At 38.4% G+C, this 26,221-nt stretch overlaps 1 protein-coding gene across 1 annotated transcript; it reads left to right on the top strand.

Moving 5' to 3' along the window:
* The first annotated feature begins 12,885 nt into the window (after positions 1 to 12,885).
* Positions 12,886 to 20,036, top strand: LOC108433662 (adenosine receptor A3). The gene is made up of 2 exons (XM_017708377.2): positions 12,886 to 13,247; positions 19,095 to 20,036. The coding sequence occupies exons 1-2, from the start codon at positions 12,916 to 12,918 to the stop codon at positions 19,732 to 19,734; spliced, it is 972 nt and encodes a 323-aa protein (XP_017563866.1). The 5' UTR covers positions 12,886 to 12,915; the 3' UTR covers positions 19,735 to 20,036.
* The last annotated feature ends 6,185 nt before the right edge of the window (positions 20,037 to 26,221 follow it).

Genomic DNA, 26,221 nt, shown 5'->3' with positions numbered 1-26,221 from the left:
GCTTCTTCTTGTGAACTGAAATGAGTGTCAAGAAGCTCTGAGATGCCTTCATGCTTGCAACCACACACACACACACACACACACACACTACAGATAATGTGCAAGATGACCACAAAAAGATTAGAGGAAGTGAGCTGAGCTGCAGGGCAAGGTTTAAATTAAAGATGACACATTTACCTAGCACAAGAACTTTACAAACCATCATAATTTTCCTGTTGTAGCATTGGTGCAGACACCAGGAAACTGACAACACAGCAGCTGTGGCAGAGTGTGACTTGTGGCGGACACCACAATATATTTTTTAAAAAGTCTCTTTTTTTAGAAATGATTAAAAAACTACAAAAAATATTTCAACTGAAAAAGGATCATTCAGACTGTTACCAGGTCCAAGAGCCAGTGTCTATAGTGATATGGGGTTGTGTCTGTGCCTTTGACAAAGGCAATGTACACCATTTTACACCAATTTTGGATCAACATGCTGACTAAGACATTTTTTTCAGAGAACACACAGTGCAAGTATAAATGTATTATAAATGTTTGGCTACAGCAAGAAGGATGCAGGTGCTGGACTAGCCTGCCAGGAGTCAAACTTTGATGCCTTTGTTCCCTAAACATATTGAGTGGTGTTGCTATTTCTTTCAACATTACAAAGAGGTAAATGCTTTTTTTTTTCTTTTTTTTTTTTTATGTTGCAAGAATCAGTATGAAAACAAATCCAAAATGTAGTGCATTGTATTGTTTTCAATGTACTACAAAAATACAAATTGCTATTTTAAATTTTTTTAATCTCAACAGTCTCAACTCTGTGACCTGGAGTTGTACAATGGCTACAGCTCATAATGAAACTAAGCTAAAGCCATCCACTGAAGACTCAGACGTAGACACTCGAGTTTCTCAAGTTTACTTGACACCATTTGAAATTTAGGTGACCCCTGGGGGTTTCTGGCAATGCTGAGAAAGTGATACAGAGAAACAGTACGTCCCTATTAGGGAAGCTGACCTGAAAAGAACAGATGGATAGAATTTGATGAAAAAAAAAAAAGACCAGTAAGTATATATTATGAGCAGTGGTAGACGAAGTACACAAATCATGTACTTGAGTTAAAGTAGAGATACCCAAGGTAAAAATGTTACTCCAATAAAGTAGAAGTCCTTACTCCTTAGACCTCAACTTGAGTAAAAGTACTAAAGTATTTACCTTCAAATGTACTCAAGTATTGAAAGTAAAAGTACTAAAAGATTATGACTAACGTCCTATTATTTTTGTAACAAGACTCTCCATGAACTCATTTCATGTGAAAGTCCTCCAGCATCTCTCTTGGTAAACCAGTCTTTTAATAGAACGTCATTCATTAGTGATGCTGACGTCTATTAAAATGATCAGAAGCACAAAACACTGAAGGTAAACAGTTTCCATCAGGGAGAACCGACTAGCTCTGAAATCACTTTTTACACACAAGCAAAGTTTCAGTTTAAGATTACTTTGTAAATTAGTTACAAGTTGAATAAAAACTGGCTTTAAACTCAGAATCACAAAGAAGTTTTCCTTTACTGTGTTGATCTGTAGGCCTCTGTTCATAAACAAACTAACCCAAACTAATTTACTATAAAATGAAATGGTGTTTGTATAAATTCAGAAAAAAGCTGCGTCAGTCACGACTGCATATGTGGACATATTTCTATATTGTGCTCTATTTACACAAAGTTAGGTTAGTTCATCATTTCGGTGACGTTTGTGCTCCCAAATTTTTACGCTGCTGCACTGATGTTGAACCGTGTGCTGCACTGGGTCGGTATGACCAACAGGTCAAAACAAGCTCAAGAACAAAGTGACCGCTGTGTCCTGATTGGTGCTCTTGCTTTGCACCGTTTTGACAAGTTACATTTTTATACACAAAAACCAAAAGGAACGACAGACTTCTCACAATGTAGTGGAGTCAAAAGTAAGATATTTTACTTTAAAATGTAGTGGAGTGAAAGTAAAAGTCACTCAAAATGTAAATGCTCAAGTACAGATACATGAAAAAACTACTTAAGTACAGTAATGAATCACATTCACTTAGTTACTGTCCACCACTGATGAGTCATCCAGTACTTTGTTTGGGTAGAGAACTGAGCTGAAGTGCCCTGTGAAATCTGCTATACAATGGGATGGTTTGGGCTGTTTGTACAGCAGGTGGCACTCTGAAGACATTCATCTTTCAGAATCGCAACAGCAGCTGCAACTGTCCAACAGGTACATATGGATAACTTTTTTGGAAAGCAGATCAGGACACACGTAGTAGCCCTTACTGTTCTCCCTCTTGGCAAATCTCTTCCTTCAACAAAAATTCCATTTTATCTTTATTGCTCTTAGTTCTTATTAGCTCTTTAACTGCATTAAAAGACATTGGGTTCTCACCTGTGACTAGTTTAACATTTCAGCTAACCAGGTAGGTCTTAACAGTTGGCGTCACTTTTGCCCTCCACAGTATAAAAGGTTGTATTTTATTTAAATATCGCTGTTGGAACAAAACCTTGTACCTCCAAAATGATAACTTTACAGGGGAAAAAATAAAAAATAAAAAAAACCCAACCTACTTTTACTTTTAATGCAAGTCAATGGAACAACGCCGCCCCCCAAAGTAATCTTCGATAATTTGTCCATTTATCATGAAATTTAAATAGAACGTAAAGGCCAAGAGGCATTTTCAAAATTGTCAAAAACAAAAACAAAAAAAAAAAAAACACACAACAAAAAGGGGACAAAATGGAGAGATTTAGTTGTGTTGCCCCAAAGTGCTGAAATGTTATACACAGTGTTGGGGCAGATCCGTTACAAATGACTCATTACTTCTCTCAAACTGGAATGGTGATTGCTTTACTAATTTTTTTTCCTGCTAAAGGACTTTCACTATTCTTTTCTTTACATCTGTGTTATTGCTTAACCTCACAACTGCAGTATCTGTACAATGAAAGAATCAAGTGAAATCTTACAGCTAATCCATATATCTAATATTTATGTTGATATTGTTAAACTTATTACAATATTATGCTTTTATAGTAATCTTAGTTTTGCTTGTTTTTAAACCGCCCATGTCACGGCTCATTATTCAGTGACTACAGGTAATGGAAATAGTTATAAACAGATGTAATAAAACCAGGGTTGTAGATGTGTGGAATAAAACTAGGCCTGTTGGTGGGCCCTGGCCATTTAAGGGAAATTATTTGTAGTCTTGGTTGTAGTATTTAAACTGATGAAGTTTCAAACTGTGCCATTCACTCCACAATCCATATATACATATACATATATATATAAATAATACAAGGAAACTAAGCTGCAAAAAAGCCTGATGTGTTTAGATTGTTTTTGTGATGACAGTTTAGCTCCACCCATGTCAGTAATGCAATTCTTATTCAGTCAGTAACTAACATTTGACATGAATGTGATAAAGTAATTTACATCACTAACATTTCTTTGTCCTGTGTGGCCCAAGACCGGTCAAGCACCTGTACTAAGTGAACCAAGATGTTAGGGATGGCATGGAGGCAGACCCAAGTGCAGAAATGAAGGCCAGTGGAAAGAAAAGGAGTAAGGAGATTGATTGAGGCAATGCAGTGCGTGGTTGTGATGTTGAAAATGAGGTGACCTGGAGCCAGGTTCGCACCAGGTGTGTCGAGTTGAGCCTAATTAGTCTGCAGCTCCTTACCACTGTCGCCCTCTGCTGGCAGCAGGGGGGGCCAGCTAGACCCTTACACAAGAATGTATCACAGCTCCTTTTATCATAGTCTCCCCACTCAAGTAAAGTCAAATCAAATCAAATCAAATTTATTTGTATAGCGCTTTTTACAACGGATGTTGTCACAAAGCAGCTTTACAGGATTTCAGAAAAGACAAAGTTTCCACAGGACTGAAAGAATGTACAGAATGTACAGAAACCCCCCAGTGGGCAAGCCAGGGGCAACAGTGGCAAGATAAAACTCCCTCAGAACTGAGGAAGAAACCTTGGGAGGAACCAGGCTCACCAGGGGGGACCCATCCTCCTCTGGTCAAACTACCTACAAGTGATTATACTACTAATATTAACAGCAGTAATATTGATATTAGGAATATCTAGGAGTCTATGAGAACATCAGTGTAGGGTGGGCAGCTCATCCAAGGTGGTTGGTGGTAGGCGTGGGCAGCTGGTCTGAAGTGGGTAGCAGGGGGGCTCGGCAGTCAGTCGTCCTTCAGTGTCCAGCCGGACATGTGGGCAGTTGTATACTCGGAAAAAAAGCAGGTAAATGGGATTAGTTTTGTTCTATCCGTTTGTATATAAACAGGGAATGTAAACATTTACAGAGTGTGGCTAACGACTCCGGCAGATCTGACTATGACAGCTTAACTAAAAGGAGAGAACCAGAAGGACACACAGACACGGCAGCACTCTGAGACAGTTCGGCATCCCTCCACTCCACCGTCCACAAACTTGAGTGACCGTGTTTGAGCAGCGGGACGACAGCACCAGCGTCTCAGTTTACTATAATTCCCTGTGTCCATGGACCCCTGGATCTGCTGCCTTTATCTAGGGGGGAACATTACCTACCAAAAGCTAAACTGAACAAGTGAGTTTTCAGCCTAGTCTTAAAGATTGAGACTGTGTCTGAGTCCCGAACAGTTTCTGGAAGATCATTCCAGAGTTTGGGGGCTTTATAAGAAAAAGCTCTTCCCCCAGCTGAAACCTTCTGAATTCTAGGAACTATTAATAAGCCAGCACTCTGGGATCTGAGTGGTCGTGATGGCTCATAATGAGAAATAAGGTCTTGCAGGTATTCAGGAGCAAGACCATGTAGGGCTTTATAAGTCAGTAAAAGGATTTTATAATCAATACGGAATTTAATAGGTAGCCAATGAAGTGATGATAGCACTGGACTAATATGCTCAAATTTTCTAGTTTTAGTGAGGACCCTGGCTGCGGCGTTTTGGACTAGTTGGAGTTTGTTTAAATTCCTGCTCGTGCATCCTGACAGTAGCGCGTTACAGTAGTCTAGCCTAGAAGTAATAAAGGCGTGTACTAGTGTTTCTGCATCACGCAGGGACAGGGCATTTCTGATCTTGGCGATGTTGCGAAGATGTAGAAAAGCTGTCCTAGTGATGCTGCCTATGTGTTGATCGAATGATAAATCTGAATCTATTATAACGCCAAGAATTTTTGCTGCTGAGCCAGGTGTGGCTGGAAAGTCGGCGAGATTTAAGATTAAATCTGGTGATTTACTTCTTGCTAATTTTGGACCCAGAAGGAGAACCTCTGTTTTGTTACTGTTTAATAGGAGGAAGTTGCGTGACATCCAGCCTTTCACGTCTTTTACACAGTCCTCCATATTCTTTAACCTGTGTTGGTCATCAGGCTTGGCTGATATGTACAGTTGAGTATCGTCTGCATAACAATGAAAGTTTACGCCATGATTACTTATAACTGTGCCTAACGGTAACATGTATAGTGTAAATAGTAATGGTCCTAATATAGACCCCTGCGGAATTCCAAATCTCACTTTTGAATAATTGGAAGATAAATTGTTTACCCTAACGAACTGATAACGTTCTGATAGGTAAGATCTGAACCATGATAGGGCCATCCCTGTGACTCCAACCATGTTTTCTAACCTTTCTAGGAGAATATTGTGGTCTATTGTATCGAAAGCCACGCTGAGGTCAAGTAGCACTAAGAGAGATATGTAACCTTGATCAGAGGCAAGAAGAAGATCATTAGTTATCTTAACTAGAGCCGTCTCAGTGCTATGGTGTGGCCTGAATCCAGACAGAAATTTTTCATATATATGGTTCTTGTGTAGATATGAACTAAGTTGTTGGGCCACAGCTTTTTCTAAGATCTTAGATATAAACGGTAAGTTAGAAACAGGCCTGTAATTGGACAAAACGGCGACATCAAGATTTGGTTTCTTGATCAGAGGTTTGATAACAGCAAGTTTAAAAGCTTTGGGTACATGGCCCAGACTAAGGGATGAGTTTACAATAGTTGAGATAGGGTTTATAATAACTGGCAGTACTTCTTTGAGTAATTTTGATGGAATTGCTTCGAGTGTGCAGGTTGTGCAATTTGCAGAAGAGATAATCTTCTCTAGCTCTAGCTGTGGGAGGGGGTGAAAGGTTTCCAGACTCTTTTCTACAGCTGTGTTTTGTTCTATATCAGCCAAGTCAGATGGCAGCAAAGCTGGATTTGAATTTGATACTGTGGGTTGAATTTGTTGTCTAATATTATCAATTTTATTATTAAAGAAGTCCATAAAAACTTCACTGGTGAGAGTTGCTGGGATTTCTGGTTCATTACCTGCCTGATTTTGTGTGATTTGGGAAATCACATTAAACAGAACTCTAGGATTATACTTATTATTCTCGATCAGCAAGGCCAGATATGCTGAGCGAGCTTCAGTGAGAGCATTTCTATACTCTATAAGGCTGTCCTTCCAGGCAGTGTGGAACACTTCTAGTTTGGTATGACGCCATTTCCGCTCTAATTTCCGAGCTGTTTGTTTTAAGGTCCGGGTTTTATCGTTGTACCACGGGGCGAACTTTTTCTGCCTTATTCTTTTTATTTTAAGTGGGGCCACATTTTCTAAGGTGGATCGTAAGGTATTTTCTAAATAATCGGATAGTAAATCTAGTTCAATTGGATCTGATGGAGTGGAGACTGGGGTTGATAACTCTGGGAGATTTTCTGTAAATTGTAGGGCGGTAGATGGTTTTATTGTGCGCTTTGTTGAATAACGAGGGGACGTATATTTATTATGGCTAAATCGTAGCTCATATGAAATTAAGTAATGGTCGGAGATTGCTGTGGTTTGCGGTAAGATATTAAGCTTGTCTATGTTAAGACCTCGTGTCAAAACTAAATCTAACGTATGATTACAGTAGTGTGTAGGCCCTGTTACATTTTGGGTAAAACCAACAGAGTCTAGGATTGAGGTAAATGCCCTTTTTAATGGGTCGTCTACCTTCTCAAAGTGAATATTAAAATCTCCTACAATTATTACTTTATCATTACACACAGCCAGGTTTGCAGCGAAGTCACTAAATTCTTTTATAAATTCAGAGTATGACCCTGGTGGTCTGTAAATGTTAAATAATGAGAACGGCTTCTTTTTTGTGACCGGATTTGTGACGTGAATAGAGAGGACCTCAAAGGAAGTAAAAGTGTCGAATTGTTTCTGACTAATATCGAGAGTATTTTGGTATATTACACAGACTCCACCTCCCTTGCCTGTTATTCTTGGCCTATGTGCATAATTATAGCCTACTGGCGTGGCTTCATTTAACGCTAAATATTCATCTGGTCTAACCCACGTTTCAGTAAGACAAAAAAAGTCAAATTTATGATCGCTTATAATTTCATTTACGACGACTGCTTTAGAGTTTAGTGATCTTATATTAAGTAGTCCAAGTTTTAGATTGAAGGTGTTAGTGCCATCATCATAACATGGATATATGTTGATAAGGTTATTTAAGCGGACTAATTGAGTTTTTCTGTGATTAAATTTAGTTTTAATTAAATAATTAATTAAAGTAAGAATACATTTCTGATTCTAGGTAATTAACGTAATTATCAGAGGAATATAGATCAGGAAAGACCATCTCAAATAGAACTGTTATTGCTAATGCTTTAATGATAGAAATGTATCGTGGGTATCAGTGAATTTACACAGTTTGAAGGCTGTGAATTCAATGTGTATTGTCTATAGATAAGATATACTTGTTTGAGTATTCTTCATTCATCTTCTCATTAGTTTGACTCTTGATTAAGTAACTTTGATGACACGCTGAAAAACAGAAACAATCAAACAGCCTTAAAACTTTTAAGGAAATCTAAACTAGGAAACCTTCTATAATCATCCAACCAAAAACTGGGTGTGGTTTAATGCAGATCATGCTCCTTCACAAAGAGTTCACAAAGAGATGTGAGTGTGCACTAGCAGTCTTAGTAGTTTTCCAATAAACAACTTATTCAATCTTCTTTTTTTTCTTAATCCTTGTTCTCAAGTTAATTATAAGTACACTTGTAGTACTTAAGTAGGGATTTTCAGTACTCTTTCTAGCCATGGTATCTTCCCTAGTGCTGTTCTGCAGGGCCCCATGTCACTATTTCCAGTTCCTGTTTCTTTTAGGGGCTTTTTGACTTTGAACTTGTTGTCAGCAATAGTTGCTTTAGCAGAATGTTTCAGGTCATTGCCTGGTGGCAGGTGAGCACTGTCCAATAGTTTAAGCATCTGGTGGAATCTGAGCAATTACAATGCTTCTGTTCATTTCATAATACATCCTGCTGCTTTCAGTGCACACATGACCAAGAAGGACTGATCCAGTGATAGCCGTACATGGCTACAGCACCATGTTCCAAAGATGATGTGATTTGATTCTCTTTGTGATTAAAAGTATTCTGTGGTCTTCTAGGCTTGGTCAGATTGCCTTTTATATAGCTATAAGCTCACTGCTGTGTTTTTGCTTCACAACAACAGTTGTTTGGTATCTTGATTTAATGTTTTTTAGCCTTATGAAGGCCTCCTTTACTAGTTCTGACACTTCAGTGGTGCTCATGTAAAGGGAAGCTATTGCACTTTGCATTTTAGTTCTGGAAGTGTATAATAAAACTTTGGACTCGCTGGCAGGTCCAAGGCCATACAAGGGGTTAAATTAACTTTATCCTTTATATTTCAAACCATTAAAAACAATCACTAGCTAAAATGATCGGTACAACAATGTAGTAGCAGCGTGCTCACTGCAGAGGTGGATGCATCATGGCACACTACAAATTTCTTCCTCATACACAGATGCTGCTTTTTTTTATGAGAGAACAGCTGAGTGAAGTGCATTTTAAACCATAAGAGGCACTTTGCCATTTCTGCAGTGCACCAATGCCGGTGCACTGCTGGGTTAGTTTGTGTAGCCTTTTTTATACCAGCTGTCAGCAGTTGCTGGTGTGGTCTAATTTAGTCATTTGCTGCAAGTGGCATGCCACTAGAAACTTGCACAAAATACCCTTACAAGTTTTGTCACTTGTGATTGGTAGAGAAAAAAAAGCCACTGAAACTGTTTTGCTTCTGGTATAATAAAACCCTGAGCTCTCCTTATTTGTTCTGTTTTTATTTATATTTCATTATATATATATATATATATATATATATATATATATATATATATATATATATATATATCAGTAGCCTAGCCAGAGTTTAGTTCTCTTAAATGAAGTTCATCTCACACAAAAATGTAGGCCTATTCTTTGTTACTGAGTGTTATGACCTGTCTAGGGTAGGTCACAACATAGGTGTCTCCCCCAACTTCCCATTACACTCAAACATGTATTACTAGTCTCATGAGACTCTCATTTATTACAGAATGTGGAAGCTTAAGCTTCAGGAGTGGTCTCAGCCAAAAGAACAAAGAAAATTATAACTTCCCAAAGTAGCTAACTTATCTAAACAAAACAAAAATACAAAACATAACCCAACTCCGTCAACAAAAACAGACAAACCCTAAAGAAATTACACCACCCTCAGCAGCAACACCTGATGGCAACGACAGACATGAGAGCAAGAAGCTGACGAGAGCAGAAGCTTGTGCAAGAGAGGAGAGAGGAAAAAAAAACATGTAAACAATGCGTTGTTGGACGTAACACTGAAGTATTCTTAATTACAATCAGAATTTACTTAAAAGTAAAACTGGAATGAATACTTTTGAAAAGATGCTCCTTCGAAGAACGGAAACTATGCAGTTTTTGAGAAGTTCAAGATGTCAACTTAAGTATGCTGTGACCCCAAAGGATCAACACACTGTCAACTCTCATTAAAGGAATGATTTGCAACCTTTGGGCCCAGATTGGGGCTGAAATTTACATCGGGATGGACCAGACTTCTGCGGCCTTCGCCTCGCCCAAATGGTGTCTGTGAAAGAAAATATCTGTCAAGACCAAGATGCATATCTTCCAAACACAAATCTGTGGATCAGAGATGTGGATGTTGCTTAAGTCAAATATGAACAAGCTTGAGGTCTTTCAGATGTGTTGTCTGTGACAGATCCTGGAAGTCTTACTCCATGAAATGAAAACATATGAAGGCAACATACTGGCTCTGAAGTTGCCCTCCTCCAGATGCTATCTAGGAACCAGAAAAAGAAGCATATGTAATGGCAGTGTAGGAATGAATATGAATGGCAGTATAACGCCTGGTCAGTTATGAAGTCTGTAAGACCCAAAATAGTAATCTATAAGTCAGAGGCATTGAGTTGATCTTTACATGTTAACGTCACATGACTCCACAGGGGTCCAAAGCATGCAACAAAGTGTTCTTTTACACGTTGTGTGGTCTTACTGGAAGTATAGGTCGCTAGAAGTATGCTGAAATGTGGATAGTTGTTTGGTTTGGCACCTTTAGCAGAAGGCAGTGATATTTATGCTCTGAAGTGGTCTTGGCTTTATCAGGAAAATGATTTCTCCCCTGGAGGCATCACATGAACATCCTTCAAAATTCGATGATGAAGCTGGGAACATCAAACATTTCAATGTTGCACAAATTGCCTTCTGACAACTTTATTGATCACAGTAGAGTGATGAAAGCAATCAGGTAAAGTGTACAGATATAATAATTGACAATGGTAAAGTGAATTTTAAACATGTGTAGTTAACCCACATTAATTCTGCTTCAGATGAAAACACCAGTAACACAGGCCAAAACCAATCTTGGCCAGTGAGTTCATAAACTACAACACTTATGTTACAACCTCAGTGTTCTGGTTATCTCTCAAATAAACTTCATGTACGTACATGGAGGGTGAATGAGAACCTCTTCAGAGAAAACAACCACTACATCTGCCCTTGAAAGCAGTATTAGACCTAGCATAGCAGTAATGGGTTACTTATTGCTTCTGACTATCGGAAAAATTATCATTTGCTATTTACGTCTTGATTACTTCACACTTCTGTGCCAAAATCTGCACCTCAAATCTCACTTTATTAGCAAGCCATACTTTCCTGGCAACAATCTTTAGCAAGATCTTTAAGTTGTGCTGTGATTGCACAAACATGATGAAGTCACAGGCCCTGCTCATCATTTCTGATCACTGGCAGGTATTTTTGCTGGTTTAAATGGCCTGTATCCTAGATTTCCCTTCCTTTTATTTTTTCTTATAATATTTGTTTGTTTTTATGCAACAAACACAGTCACAATCTTTATCTCTTGGGTTTGAAAAGGCTGCTTTAAAATTGAAATGTGTGAAGGAGCTCTGTTCGGATTGGCTGCTGAGTGGCTGCTTGACTGAGCAGACCTAAACTGCTGTAGGATGTATAGGTGGATATACACCAATCAGACATAACCTCATGACCATTCCTTATTTCTACATTCATTGTCCATTTATCAGCTCCACTTACTATATACACTCACCGGCCACTTTATTAGGTGCTTCAATTGCTTGTTAACACAAATAGCTAATCAGCCAATCACATGGCCACAACTCACTGCATTTAGACATGTAGAGGTGGTCAAGACAACTTGCTGAAGTGCAGGCTGAGCATCAGAATGGAGAAGAAAGGCGATTTAAGTGACTTTGAACATGGCGTGGTTGTTGGTGCCAGACGGGCTGGTCTGAGTATTTCAGAAACCGCTGATCTACTGGGATTTTCACGCACAACCATCTCTAGGGTTCACAGAGAACGGTCAGAAAAAGAGGAAACATCCAGTGAGCGGCAGTTGTGTGGATGAAAATGCCTTGTTGATGTGAGAGGTCAGAGGAGAACGGGCAGACTGGTTCCAGATGATAGAAAGGCAACAGTAACTCAAATAACCAACCAGAATCTCTGAGGAACGTTTCCAACACCTTGTTGAAAGTATGCCATGAAGAATTAAGGCAGTTCTGAAGGCAAAAGGGGGTCCAACATTTTACTTACTTTACTTACTTTGTAATTCTACAGTTACAGACTGTAGTCCATCTGTTTCTCTGCATATTTTTTAGCCCCCTTTTACCCCATTCTTCAGTAGTCAGGACCCCATGGACCCTCACAGAGCAGGTACTATTTGGGTCGTGGGTCATTCTCAGTACTGCAGTGACACTGACGTGGTGGTGGTGTGTTAGTGTGTGTTGTGCTGGTACGAGTGGATCAGACACAGCAGTGCTGCTGAAGTTTTTAAACACTGTGTCCACTCAGTGTCCACTCTATTAGACACCCCTACCTTGTCAGTCCACCTTGTAGATGTAAAGAGACGACAGCTCATCTGCTGCTGCACGGTTTGTGTTGATCATTCTCTAGTCCTTCATCAGTGGTCACACGATGCTGCCCACAGGATGCTGCTCGCTGGATATTTTAGGTTTGTGGACTATTCTCAGTCCAGCAGTGACAATGAGGTGTTTAAAAACTCCAGCACCACTGCTGTGTCTGATCCACTCCGACCAGCGCAACACACACTAACACACCAACAACACGTCAGTGTTCCTGCAATGATGAGAATGATACACCACCCAAATAGTACCTGCTCTGTGAGGGTCCATGGGGGTCCTGACCACTGAAGAACAGGGTAAAAGTAAATATTAGAGAGTAAACATTATGTTTTGAAACTTTAACAGCGTTATATACTACATGACAACCTACATGACAACCAAATATCTGCATATGCTATGTCCATAATGTCTCTATAAAGGTTCTGTTCACAATTATGGCTAACACAAAATGCTGATATATAGATAATAAAGTAAATACCTCTTAACCTTTGCCACAACCACACAAATTTTGTGGTCTGCAACGTCAACACTTTCAGGTTTCATGTTACTGTGCATGTATGTGTGTGTGCACAAATGAGCAAGCAATTTTCTTCTAAGAGTAGAGCTTCCTGCATAAACTCACCACAACCACAAGCCAGCAAGCATCTCTGAACTTCTTCTTCTTTATCTAATTTGCAATGGCTGATGGTGCAGAGGTGGTCTATACTGTGCTGGAAGTAATCATCGCTGTAGCATGTTGCCTGGGCAATATGCTGGTGATCTGGGCAGTGTGGAAACGAGGAGCCCTCAGACAGCCCACATTCTGCTTCATTGTGTCCCTCGCTGTGGCTGATTTCTTGGTTGGCGCTGTGGCCATCCCTCTGGCTGTGCTGGTGGACGGCCGGGTGAAGATATCTTTCTATGGCTGCCTCTTCATCAGCTGTGTCGTCATCGTGCTGACTCAAGCCTCAGTCCACTCTTTACTGGCCATTGCTGTGGACCGTTTTTTGCGTGTTTATATCCCTCTTAGGTAAGAATCTCCTAGTGTATATTTGTGTTCTGTAGAATGTGAATTCCAGGCCAAAGGAGTTAAAAAAATAAAATAGCCTGTAGCTTCACATTTATTACCACCTACTTCCTTCTAGTAAGCCTAGAGCGCAAATATGTATTTGGTATTTTGTTAAAACCTCAGGACTAAAACTGTTGTTTGTGCAATCAAGTGTGGCAGTTTAGCACAGAATGTTGTCTGTTTATCTTTTTAAGGCTCACCTACAGAGTCACTTTGATTGTGATAACTGTGACACGTTGCTTATTTGAATGATCAGATGAAAAAAATCCAAAACAAGCTTAGTTAGAGAACTTAAAATGAACTTCTTGTCTTGAAATGCAGAGTCATCTTTACTCAAGAACAAGCAGACTATATAATGGCAGCCTATTCAGGATGTTATTCAAATTCACATACAAATTTGAAAATTCCAAAGCAAAAGGTTGTGTATTTACAATAGCATTTCCGGTGTAACTGTGCATTATTCAAGGAATAATTCAAATGCAAAATATGTAATTGCACATTTGCCTATTCTGCTTCTAAAGTGAAATTTGACTGATTTTTCAATTTTTTTGCATTATTCAATCGTTGCCATGTGAACAAAGTCAGTGTGAGTGTTTTATTGTGAAATGGTGCATTACAGAGAAACACACTGACTCGATTTCTTTACAGTGGTGGTGAAAGGAACCAGGGAGTGCAATGTCTGCAACACATATATAGCCATTTTATTTACTATCCAAAACCACCAGTGAAACTACATGTGTTTTCTGAGTTTTTATATGAAATGTTCATGGTAAAATAGAATTTGAAAGCTAATCAGTGGGATAATCAGCATTCTGGCCTAAAACTACAGTTTAATATGTTTTTGTATGTAGTGTTCTGTCACAGTAAGTACTCTTAGCATTTTTTGGTATGACAGAATTCACAAATTCAACATCCTTTTCATGTTTTCAGTCATCGGAGTTCTCTCATTACAAAACTAGCATGCAGGATAAAAAAAGGCTAATAAATACATATGTTATATTCAGTTCCAAGCAGTAAATGTTATAGCAAAACAACCTTCCCAAAACAACCACCCCAAAATGCTTGCAGCTTTTCAAAACTAAAGGCCCATGCACACTGGACATGCCATGCCACAAAGCAATGAATCACATATCATCACACAGGAAGGAGAGTGTGAAATGCCAATGAAAACAGAAAGTAATGATTAATAAATTCTGTTTGATTAGCATTAAATTGAAGCTGGTACAAAAACACAATATTTGATGTTTTACCTTTATAAAACTCATTGTTTTTTGTAAATATAGACTTTTAATGCCTGCATAATGTTCCAAAAAAGTTGGGACAGAAGCATTGTCACCACTTTGTTACATCACCTTTCCTTTTGACAGCACTTTATAATTATTTGGTGACTCCCTGATTATGCTGACATGCTGTTGTAACTGTTCAGAATGCGATTTGATGTTGTCATGTTCAAATATACATGACTGCCACTGAAAAAGATAAGGTCTAAATGTGTTTGGCATTAATGGTGCTTTCATAGATATACAGGGTGAACACTTCTACTTTCTCATACCATGACAGACTCTGGCTTTTGAACTTTACACTGGTAACAATCTGCATGGTCCTTTTCTTCTTTGGCACAGAAAATACAATGTCCATGCCTATGAATAATTTGAAAGGTGGACTCCTCGGATCACAAACATGTTTCCACTGTGCATCATTTGAGCCAACAGTTTCTGGACGTTGTTGACCTACGTCTTCTACTGTGCATAGAACATTTTAACTGCATTTGTGGACGCAATGACTAACAGTGTCTGTTGATGTTTTTTAAAGAGCCCATGCAGTACAATTTATCACAGAAACTTTGATAAATTTTAATGTTTTTTTAATGCAGTGCTGTCTGAGGGGTCAAAGGACACAGGCATTAAGCTGTGGTTTATAACCTTGTGCTGCTGGCCTGGGGAAGGGCCGACGCACACCAACTGAGAAACCCAGTGAGAGCTGAGACACACACTCACACAAATACCAATGCAAGTGAACTGATGTTCTTCATTTACACATTAAACTGAGTACAAACAGCACAAAACAATCAGGCTTCTTACCATAAAGCGTCCTGGGCTCTTTTCTGCCCTTTCTCTCTTTGAGAGAGAGCCAGTCTTAGGCTGGTGGGGCTCTTCTCCAAATGAGCATCAGCTATCTATGATTCAGGAGGGGCACTCCTTGAGTGCTGGTGGGGCAGTGCCTTTTCCTTTACATACAGAGATTTTGCATGATTCCCTGAATCATGAAGTTGACTAGGTAAAACCTTACAGTCTTATATTTGATATGTTTATGTTTAAATACAAGTCAAATAAGATTCATAAATCACTGATTTCTGTTTTTATTTGCATTCCGCCAACTGTCACAACTATTTTGGAACTGGGGTTGTAAATGACTCACTTCCTTTCTCTGTATAAATTTCAAGTCACACGCAATCTACTATGGTTTTCTGTGGCCTCAGAATGGCTGTAATATAATGAAGTAAGAGTAAAATTCTGTGCTGTGTGCTGTAGAGCGCTGAGATGTTTAGCAAAGCTTTGCCCAGCACTGGCGCAGACCAGTGGAATATCGGCATCCATGTGTGCACACTCAAAACAATGAAATGTTGGATTTACTAAAAAAAGGTCAAGTGGTTCCACGCAACTGTGTTCAGTACCTATAGTTAAACTAATTAAAGCAGAAAAATAATATAAAGTTAATAGTTTTGAGGTAAATCTACTTAATTTTGTTGAGCTATTTCTGTGCTGTTGTAGGATTGTACAGTTTCATAGTAAATCGAACTTAAACCCAACAACAGCAATGTGGCTATCCAGTTAACAGTGGAGTCTGAAACGGATGCACAAACAAAGGAAAGTAGACCAACAGGAAGGACAGGAGAAGAGGGTGAGCAAAACAAGTGAAATAATATGCAAATAGAGGATTAGGAGCCATCAGGAAAGATTACATTGACCATATAAACAGTAAATGTGACAACACAATTTCATGCAAATAACACAACTAATTCAGTATCACTGACTTATATGTTAAGTCACGAGAGAAAACTCATTAAAACCAACAACAGAGCGATTTCATTTCTTTACATCTACCATCATTAAAATGCTTTTGAATTTTTGAATGCTGCGTGAAGCAGTGCTGAGCAGTGACGTTAACTCGTTTAGAGGACACAACTTGCCAAATCAAAAAATAATAATAAATAAACAAAGGTCAAATTAATTAACCAGCAAAATTAGCAGCAGTAAGGGATGGAATCATGAGATGTAAAGCCACAAGTATATACACATCAGCAGAAACACTGAATTAAATACATGGATATTCTTTTTAATTCTGATTTTATTTATTTTTCCATTTATTTATTTCTGTGTTTCTTCCTTCAGTCAATGTTGATGAGGTGCTGCTTTCTCATTAACCAACAGCATGTAGGTTTGGTCTTTTGTATTAGTGTACTAGAAGAAATAGTACATTACACGTTCTGCTGTTCATTTATTTACATTTTTAAAAATTTATTTATTTATTTATTTATTTATTTATTATTTTGTCACATTACATACGTAATCAGAAAGGGGTTTTCTTAGTCTTTAAACCACAAAGTCTTGTTCTAGAGAGCATTTTGGCACCGCTGCAGGAGGCGTGTAATCAACACATGTAGTGATGGCTTTGTTTTTCATTTTGGCTGGAGTGTCTCTTAAAGTCTGCCCTAAAGCTAACTTGAGCAATTAACAGCTGAATTCAGACCAAATGCTTACACAATACCCTCTGGTGAAGTTCCCCTTTTAGGAGGGTGATTCATGCCTTTAGATAGACGTTATTAATCCTGGGCAGAACAATAGAGCTGCTCAAGCATATAATGTACCATTGCGTTTGCCAGTTATTCTGTACTCTATAGTAAACAATCAGTCCAGTGTAGAGACTCTATATAAACACTCACATGCAAACTGAGCACTGAAATCATTTGCATCTCACTGGAAATGTGTGGAGACTTTTTTGCCATGCAAATGTAAAAATGTTTCCTTGTATCCTCTCTTATTGATTCAGTCTGCAAGAAATACTGAGCAATCTTTGTTAAATAACAGCAAATCGTGCCAACTTGTGGTACAAAATTTCAGCGCTCATGTGAAGAGTGCCATCAGTTCATATCAGATTCCTCCAGTATCACAAAACCAACCTCACAGAGATGAATCACCCACAGAGGTTTAAATGCAGAGGGATGTTCCCACCATTAATGAGTGCTGAAGCATCTCGAAGATTATACGACAAATTCATATGTAATTTGCTACTATCACAACCCGGATGTCCGAAAACCTCAACAGACGTATTCATAAATCTGTGTTAGCAACAACTAGTTTCCCTCAAAATTGTTAATCAATGTTGATTTCGCTCCAGCCCACCTGACAAGTCACGTCATCAATTTCCATGAAGGTATTCAAGCAAAAACTTTTATTTATTTATTTATTTTTTAATTATAACAATTAATATTTAAATGATCAACTTGTTGATGCAAATAGCTTGTTAGTTATAGGTTTGTTCAGTTAGTTATACATTTTCTTCAGCAGGTTCTAAATCTTAAAAATGGAAAGAAAAGACATTCCTAGCATTTAATTTCAGCTAAGAAAGAAGTATACTATGCAGTTTTAGACCATTTCTGTTGAATCACTCATGGTAAACATAAATGATAATATAGGGCTAAAAGATTATTCCTTTTTACATTAATATTGCAATTTAAAAGATGCAATATTTGTTATAGCTGACAATATCAACAACATTGTCTTAAGTTTTAAGAGGGGCAATTAACCAAATATCACAGAGCTCGTAAATCGCCTGTGGATTAGTTAGAACAATCAGAAGTAACCAAACACAAACACATCCAATTTTTCAGAGTGGCACAGTGCATTCAGTACTTTTGCCATGAAAATAATCCATGTGACCTCCAAGGCCTTGAGCTGGTGTGGAATGGCCCAAAAGGACTCCTGTCTAATGTTCATATAATATTTCACATAATGCATTGCTAAAAGTGAATGAATGAGTCTTATAATGTTTGCCCTGGCAATATACAGTAAATTGGTCATTTTTTGGAAAATATGTTGCTGTTGATCATTTTCAAAAATGGTGAATAAATACCCTTGTCAAAGTCCATACCACAAAAAAAGTTTTTTTTTACATTATTGGAAAATGTGAGCTGATCTTTACAATGTGTGAACACTTCATCATGAATGGTTTATTTCAAATGCTTGAAATAAAATCTCATTTACATAAACTTACATTGAATGTTTTTTATTCCCCTGTGATGTTACCGATTTTAAAGACACAAGGTTTGGTTCTGAACATGACAATTTGCATGAACATTGTGTCAGATAAAATGTATGTGGTGTTGATTTTCTATGACCTGTACACTCTAAAAAAAGGTGCTTCTTCAAAGAGCCATTTGCATGCCTAAAGGGTTCTTTGCATGGGGAAATGGTTCTTTACATTGATGGAGGATGTGTTATATATGGTTCTATATGTAAACGTTCTGAAAAGGGTTCTGTATAGCAGGGCTCTTCTATTGCTATGATGTTAAGCTTAGAGCAATAGAAGAACTCTTTCAGAACTTGCAACACACACACACATCTTTTAAGCTGCTTCTCTTTCTGGGTCACAGGGGGTACTGGAGCCTATCCCAGCGGTCATTGGGCAGAAGGCAAGATACACCAATGAGCATGAGTCTGAATGGGGGAAAACATTAAGCTGCAGTGCTGTAGCAGAGCCGTAGCCATAAAATCTGCCATAAAACCATTTTAAAATTGTATTTTTCAGGTACAAAGGGAAAGTCAAACTGGTGCACTCGTGGGCTGTGGTAGCAGCATGTTGGGCGACAGCTGCTGTATTGGGGTTTACTCCCATATTTGGATGGAACAACCGTGAGTCTGCAAACTCCACCATTGTGTGCACGTTCTTGACCGTCATTCCCATGTCCTACATGATTAACTTCAACTTCTTCAGCTGCCTCCTTCCTCCAATGATCATCATGTCTGTCTTGTATTGTTACATCTTCTGCATGATATATCAACAACTGAGAGGTGGTGTCGGCAGCACCATCAAGTCCAGTGCATATTACGTTAAAGAACAGAAGCTGGCCAGTTCACTGGCTCTGGTTTTAGCTCTGTTTGCAGCCTGCTGGCTGCCTCTACACATCATGAACACTGTTCAGTTTTACTGGTCTGATGTTCCTCTTAATGCTTTCTATGTTGGAATTCTCCTGTCTCATGCAAACTCAGCGGTGAATCCTGTAGTGTATGCTTTCAAGGTACCAAAGATAAAGGAAGCATACATAATGGTCTTGAAGAAGGCTCTCCCATGTAAAAGAGAACAGCAAGATCAGAGCAGCCAGACAGTAGAGAATAATGGCAGCAGCAACACAAACAGCACTGCTAAATCTGCCACAAATCTTTCCTAACTTACAATACCGGTGCTGTTCAGCATTACCTGCTGCAGAACTGCAAAGCATTAAGAGAACTTCACCAGCCTTGTCTTTATGTAAATACAATGTGGAATGGACAAATAGAAATAACCACAACTTTGTTAAGCTATTTTAATTTAGGCCAGTAGCACCCACTGGCCAAAACTGTTTCACAAGGACATTTCATTTGGCCTGCTAGAGAGTTGCCTAACCCCCCAGCTCTGTAAACACAGAGAAAAAGCAAAGGTCATTTGCACATATACATTTTTATACATATTTTTCAGAACAATTTTAATATATAGATGCAATTAAATAACTTATTAAATAAAATATGTAATATCCTTACAGTGTACATTTCTTGCTTTTATTTATTTATAATTCTTTATATTGTTCATTTTTGTGAAGGATAGCGTTTATATTTTTATCTTATTTTTTACTCTTAGTATTATCTTTTATTCCAATTCTAGTCAAAGCAGCAATTAAGTACAACTTAAAAAGCACATGCTTAACAGAAAAAGTGCCTCAACAACTACATGTAATATCATATTTTTCAGTATGTAGTTTGCCCACTCCTTGCCTTTATTACAGCTTCCATTCTTTTCATGACACTCACTTTTGGTTTTGCAAAGAAATATGCAGGCATCTTTTTCCACATCCCCAAAGTTCACTCTTACAAGTTGGTTAAATTTTCTGCTTCTCGTGATCCAAATGAGACTCAATTGCAAATTTAGACAGGCAACTGAGGTGAGTTTGGGTAGTTGTTTGAGTGAATGTTAGTGTCTATTTCAAGGGGAACACAATGTGAGTCACACCTTTGGGAAGTTTTGTTGGGTTGACTCAGCTGTAACTGGTTGGTTTTAAGGTTGAAAGAATACAAGGACTAAAGTAGCAGTACAGTGCACAAAGGTAAAGAATACACATATTAAATACTGAATAAATTATATCTAATATGATGCAACCTTTTCAGTATTTAATTTGTCCATTCTTTACTTTTGTTGTTGAGAGTTTTGTGAAATTTTCTGTTAAACAAATGTTTTCTGCTTTTTTATTTCTTCACTTTTTCACTTCGTACTTAATGGCTGGAAATTACAGGAAATGGAAATGATTGGAAATCAAATAAACAAAAGGGTGGTCTTTGACTTGCCCAGTACTGTATGCAATTAGTAGTTACAAGCTAATAGAGATTAACAGCTAGTTTTATATTGACATTATGACATTTTGACTACAGTTGTGAAAATTATGTTTTCCCATAATTTATAGGAAGACAGTGTGTCTCATGTGTAAATAATCCATTGTAATATTTAAAAACTGGCAACATGTAAACTTACAGCCAATACACTTCAAACGAGCTGGTTTGTCTTTTTGGATCTTGGCCCACCATGAGTATTTTGAAGTTCTAACCAATAGGAGAGCTCTCTTAGCCATATCTACCTAGATACCACAGAGAAAATTCCTGATTGGTCAATTTCATGCTCTACATTTCAAGAATTTAACTGTTTCATTTCTATCCAAAGCATAACAATGAAACACGAGTAGTGCTGTTACACTTACTGAGTTTAAATACAAGCTTGATTTTATTGACTAAAAGTGAATGATAGCCGAAAAGTTAGCACATCCTCTGCAGAGAACACACTCCTGCACATTTTAATGATCAGTTAATGTTTATTTGCTGAATTTAACATATTGGGAAAAAACACAAAACATCAAATATGGCCTGTGCAAAAGTTATAACACAATTTGTATTTTATTTTTATGTTTCTCCAATATGTTAAACTTAGTAAATAAAAGTTGTGCACTAACATTTACAGAAAAAAGGTTATATTTAAGTCTGTTCTTCATAGAGAATGTGGTAGTTTCTGTATAGAGCATGTGGCAGTTCCTTTGTGGAGGATGCGGTAGTTAGTTAGGAAAATCAACAAAACAAGTAATTTGACCAGAGACATGCAAACTTCTGCATACAGTTCAGAACTCAGAATGCACACCTACATTGTTTCTCACGCCTACATTGTTTCTCACGCCTACATTGTTTCTCAGTCTGCCTCTTAGAGGCTGTAATATAGCACATACAAATGGATCTAAATAAGTCACAGTGAAAGCTAGCCAAGCTGAAATGCTGCCTCTACTTGGCAGGATTAGTGCTAATGCTGTGCCCCCTAATGTAAATAATGATGATTCCAAATATGCTATAGATATCATATAAATAAAATATTTTCATTTACATTTAAAGCATTTAGCAGACGCTCTTATCCAGAGCGACTTACAAGAAGTGGAATGATCTTGCTTGATTTGGATAGTCTACTATAGATTATTATACAGATTATTTACAGATGTTCAAATTGTTAACAAACTCTCTGTTAAAAAATTAGTTGATTCTAAGCAGTGGTGGGGTTAGGGTTAGGATTTGAACCAGGGTTAGGGTTAGGACCAAGATGAGAGTTGGGTTTAGGTTTTGCATTGAGGTAAAGGTTAGGGTTAGCACTAGAGCAGGGCTAGAGTTAAAGACAATTATGGTCAGTTTAGTAGTTATGTGGTTGTAAACTAGAAAACTAGAAACAGTTGCACAACTTAAATGGTTCTCACTTCCTACTATGTTGTTATGGTATCCAAGGTGGTTGCTAAGGTGGCACAAGTGGTGGCTATGGTGTTGCCAGGGGTTTGGTATTGTACCCTAGCTGGTTGCTAGGCAGTTGCTATGGTGTTCCAGGTCGTTGCTAAGGTGTTGATAGATGGTTGCTATGGCATCATAGGTAGCTGCTCAGGTGTTGCTGGGTGGTTGCCATGGTATCTGATGTGGTTTCTAAGGTGTTGCTAGGCAGTTGCTATAGTATCCCAGGTGCTTGTAAGAGGAGTGCAATGTGGTTGTTATGATATCCCAGGCGATTGCTAAGATGTTGCTAAGTGGTTGCTATGTTATTCCATGCGGCAGATAAATTGTTGCTAGGCAGTTGCCATGGAGTACGAGGAATGAAGGACAAGGGAGTTGTCAAGTAGTAGCTACTGGTTGTTGAAAATGAATGGGAGCCTATGAGAGGAAAGAGGGATGAAAAAAATGACAGCTAGAGGAGTGAGGGTCAGTATGGCAGTGGATTACACCTTGGAGATTTGACCTGAGTGAGTACATGCATTTTGGTGGCTGTTGTGCAAAGGAAATAACAGGGCTTGGGTGAGGGCAAAAATGAATGGGTCTCTATGGAAGGAACCAGGGATGAAAAAACAACACACAGAGGAGTGCGGGTCAGTATGGCAATGGATTAGAGCTTTAGCACTTGCCCTGAGTGAGGACATGTAGTTTGGTGGCTGTTGGGCAAAGAAGTATCAGAGTTTGCATGGCAGTGACATGAATGGGAGTCTAGAGTTAAATTTGGGCTGATGGATTGAATAGTAGTTTAGAATGTTTTCTACTGGCATGTTTGAATGTTTAATTCTAGCAGTATGAGTGTAAAGCACTTTAGAAAAATTATTCTTCATTTATTGTCACAAATATCTGTTCTGTCTTGTGATTGGTTTGGGGAAATTACGTGATGTTGGAAGAGAGAATCAACAACGAGACCGTGAGGCTCGAGTATTAAAAAGATGCTGCTAGATAGAAATCTGTCTCCATCCTCATTCCTTTTTAAACTAAGAGTAATCCAACCACCTTATGTCGAACCCTCATGCTTACACAAGGGATGGAAAAAAAAACTAACAGATGAGTACGGGTCAGAACAACATTGCATTCGTGCTTGGGGGGCTGCCCTGAGATACCATAATTAAGCATCTACACAGCATCTAAAGTGGACTATCCAAATAAAGTGTTTTAAATGTTATTGTCCTGATATTTACTCATCTGCTTTGTAGTTCAAAGTGAATTTGCCCGTGTTTGACAGAGACTCTTATCAGTAATCACATTGATTCTGATGAATACATGTTTATATGTTTAGGGTGGAAAGCTCCTCTGGTTCAAACAACATTGAACTGTACAGAAGAATTCATATTTTACACTGATTTACAAAAACTTGTTACAACTGGCCCCTTCCTTTAACCCCACCTATGTGGTAAATTGTAACATTTGCACTCCTGCCACTTTCAACTGAACTGATTGTAAACAGTAGGTTGGTTGTGTAAAACTTTTAATTTTACTCAAATACTTTATTCAAATAAATTATTCAGCAAACAAAGAAAACGTGTTAGGTCATGCCTCACCCTCTCTAAACACTATTCCTACAACACTGATGACCTCTTGATGCTAATTGTGTATCAGACTTAAGCAATGCTTTACATTAATAATGTTCATTCATTTTAAAAGCTCCAGTGGCCAGCTACTGCACACAAAGAATACAAAGCCAAGAGCTGAGGCGAAATTCTAGACAGGAACATCATGTTCACGACTGCCAAAGCTCAAATAGAATGCTGGGACAGTCGCTGTTTTGAAAATATGTTTTTAGGGCAGGATGCATTCATTCAGTCAATAAATATTAAGTTAGGCTGCTCACTCTGGCAGATGCTTAGCAATGGTCTACTTAATTGATTCTCTGGCACTGGGCCATGTGGAGGTGAGTGCAGATGAAACAGCTGGAGAATGTTAAAGTGGGCTCTGGGGAGTGGAGCATGAGTAAGATGAGCTTTAGTCATTATAGGCCTATCAGTTATGGTAGATAGTGTGGGATCTCTTGAGGTCTGTTGCTCTGGTGACCCTCAGTAGGAGAAACCAGAATTTATGGTGCTCAGGCTCTGCCTTTTGCACATTTTAATGTATTTGAACGAATGGTTGGTTAAGCTAATTCCGCCAAATGAAGTTTGTGCACAATGCATTGAACAAGCAGTCATGCAGAGGCCGAAGCTGCAGGCATATCAGTAATGACACAGTATGCACTGAAGAATTTCCATTTCACAAAGACGAGTAACCTTTAAACCCCTAAAAGCTGCTTAGATGAGATAATCAATAAGATTCAATTATCAGCATAGTGTGATACAGTACCTGAGCACTGGGCAAGTCTGCCTAACATTAATCTTGTGTTATAAAGTTAATAGCTCTCAAGTCCAAGCCATTATGTCCCACAGTGATGTGTGGATTCAGTACCATTTCATTAAGGAATGGAGGAAAGCCAAATGCTGACTGATCGCATTCACTGTGTGTGAAGGTAGAGCACAGCAGATTCTGCCTCTCTGGTTATTTGATGTGGAGCTGAGTTGAAAAGCAGCAGGCATTTGAATCACGTTTACTTTCCCGAAATGTGAAAGCTACTGTTGTTACCACTTTCAAAGTGCTAGCCTGCATTTTCTGTATTCCTTGTTTTTGTATTTGGATAGTGTGGTTGGATAGTGTTGGGTTGGATAGTGTAGTGGTTAACACCTTTGCCTTCTACGCTGTAGACTGGGGTTCAATCCCCGACCAGGGCAAGCACCCTGCACTATACCAATAAGGGTCCTTGGGCAAGACTCCTAACACCACCTTGGCCTACCTGTGTAAAATGATCAAATTGTAAGTCGCTCTGGATAAGAGCGTCAGCAAAATGCCGTAAATGTATTTCTTATCTACTGTAATTCATTTAATGATATGACTGTTTTGCATTTTTATGCTGTTTATTCAGACATTCAAATATTTTTATTTATGAGTTGTAACTGCCTATTCATGTTTTAAAGGCGTTTATGACCTAAGTAATAACTATTAATAAAGATGTATTTACACATATACATTCATGTACATATAAATGTGTATACATTATACACATCACTGCTGTCGGAACAAATCCTTGTGTCTCCAAACTGACAAAAACACAGCAAAAAACATAGTTTACTTTTAAGTCAATGGAACCAGAAAGTCATTTTGGGCCATGTCCATCAGATCCATTTATCATGACTTTTACAGACAGTGTGAAGGGCAACAGGTATTTTGTCAAACAATGTCAAAAACTGACACCCCCCCGTGACCCTGACGGAGAAGCAGCTTGGAAAATGGATGGATGGATGGATGGATGGATATATATATACATACATAAGCAAAGGCATTCTCCTTCTACACACCTATCTTCTTTGTTTTGACTTAGGCCCACCTGCATCTGTCATATCTGCCCTTTAGTCTGAAATAAATTCTTCTCACAATTACATAGAGGGCACTTATGTTGGGAGACATGACAGCAGTGAGTATTTTCAGGGAGTGTATCATGCTTAAAACCTCCTTAAATGGCTCTTAATTGAATTTCATGTAGCATGAACCCAGCCCTTGGTTGATTTAATGACAGCTGTGAGCATGCTCATGGCAGTGGGTTTATTAGTGAGGAAGACTCTGTATTCTGTGGTCAGATCTGTATTCATGTACAAGCTTTTTGTATTCACCCTGTTTCTATTTCTTTGAACATCACAGTGTTTCAATACAAGGGGTTGCAATTGGCAAATTTTTTGCTCCAAACACACAACTGACCAATTCATTATATTTATTTTGGTTTATCTGTGCTACAGTTTTCTAATGTAAATAGCATCAGGCAGGTATGTGCACTTGTGCTGC

The sequence above is a fragment of the Pygocentrus nattereri genome, chromosome 26 (assembly GCF_015220715.1).
Source record: "Pygocentrus nattereri isolate fPygNat1 chromosome 26, fPygNat1.pri, whole genome shotgun sequence".
NCBI lineage: Eukaryota > Metazoa > Chordata > Actinopteri > Characiformes > Serrasalmidae > Pygocentrus > Pygocentrus nattereri.
This window is presented reverse-complemented; position numbering and strand designations above follow the sequence as displayed.

What these genes read in the sequence shown, in the direction of transcription:
- LOC108433662 (XM_017708377.2), top strand. Translation starts at nt 12,916, where the DNA reads ATGGCTGATGGTGCAGAGGTGGTCTATACTGTGCTGGAAGTAATCATC. An exon ending in CGTGTTTATATCCCTCTTAG is followed by an intron (nt 13,248 to 19,094) that starts GTAAGAATCTCC and finishes TGTATTTTTCAG; the next exon opens with GTACAAAGGGAAAGTCAAAC.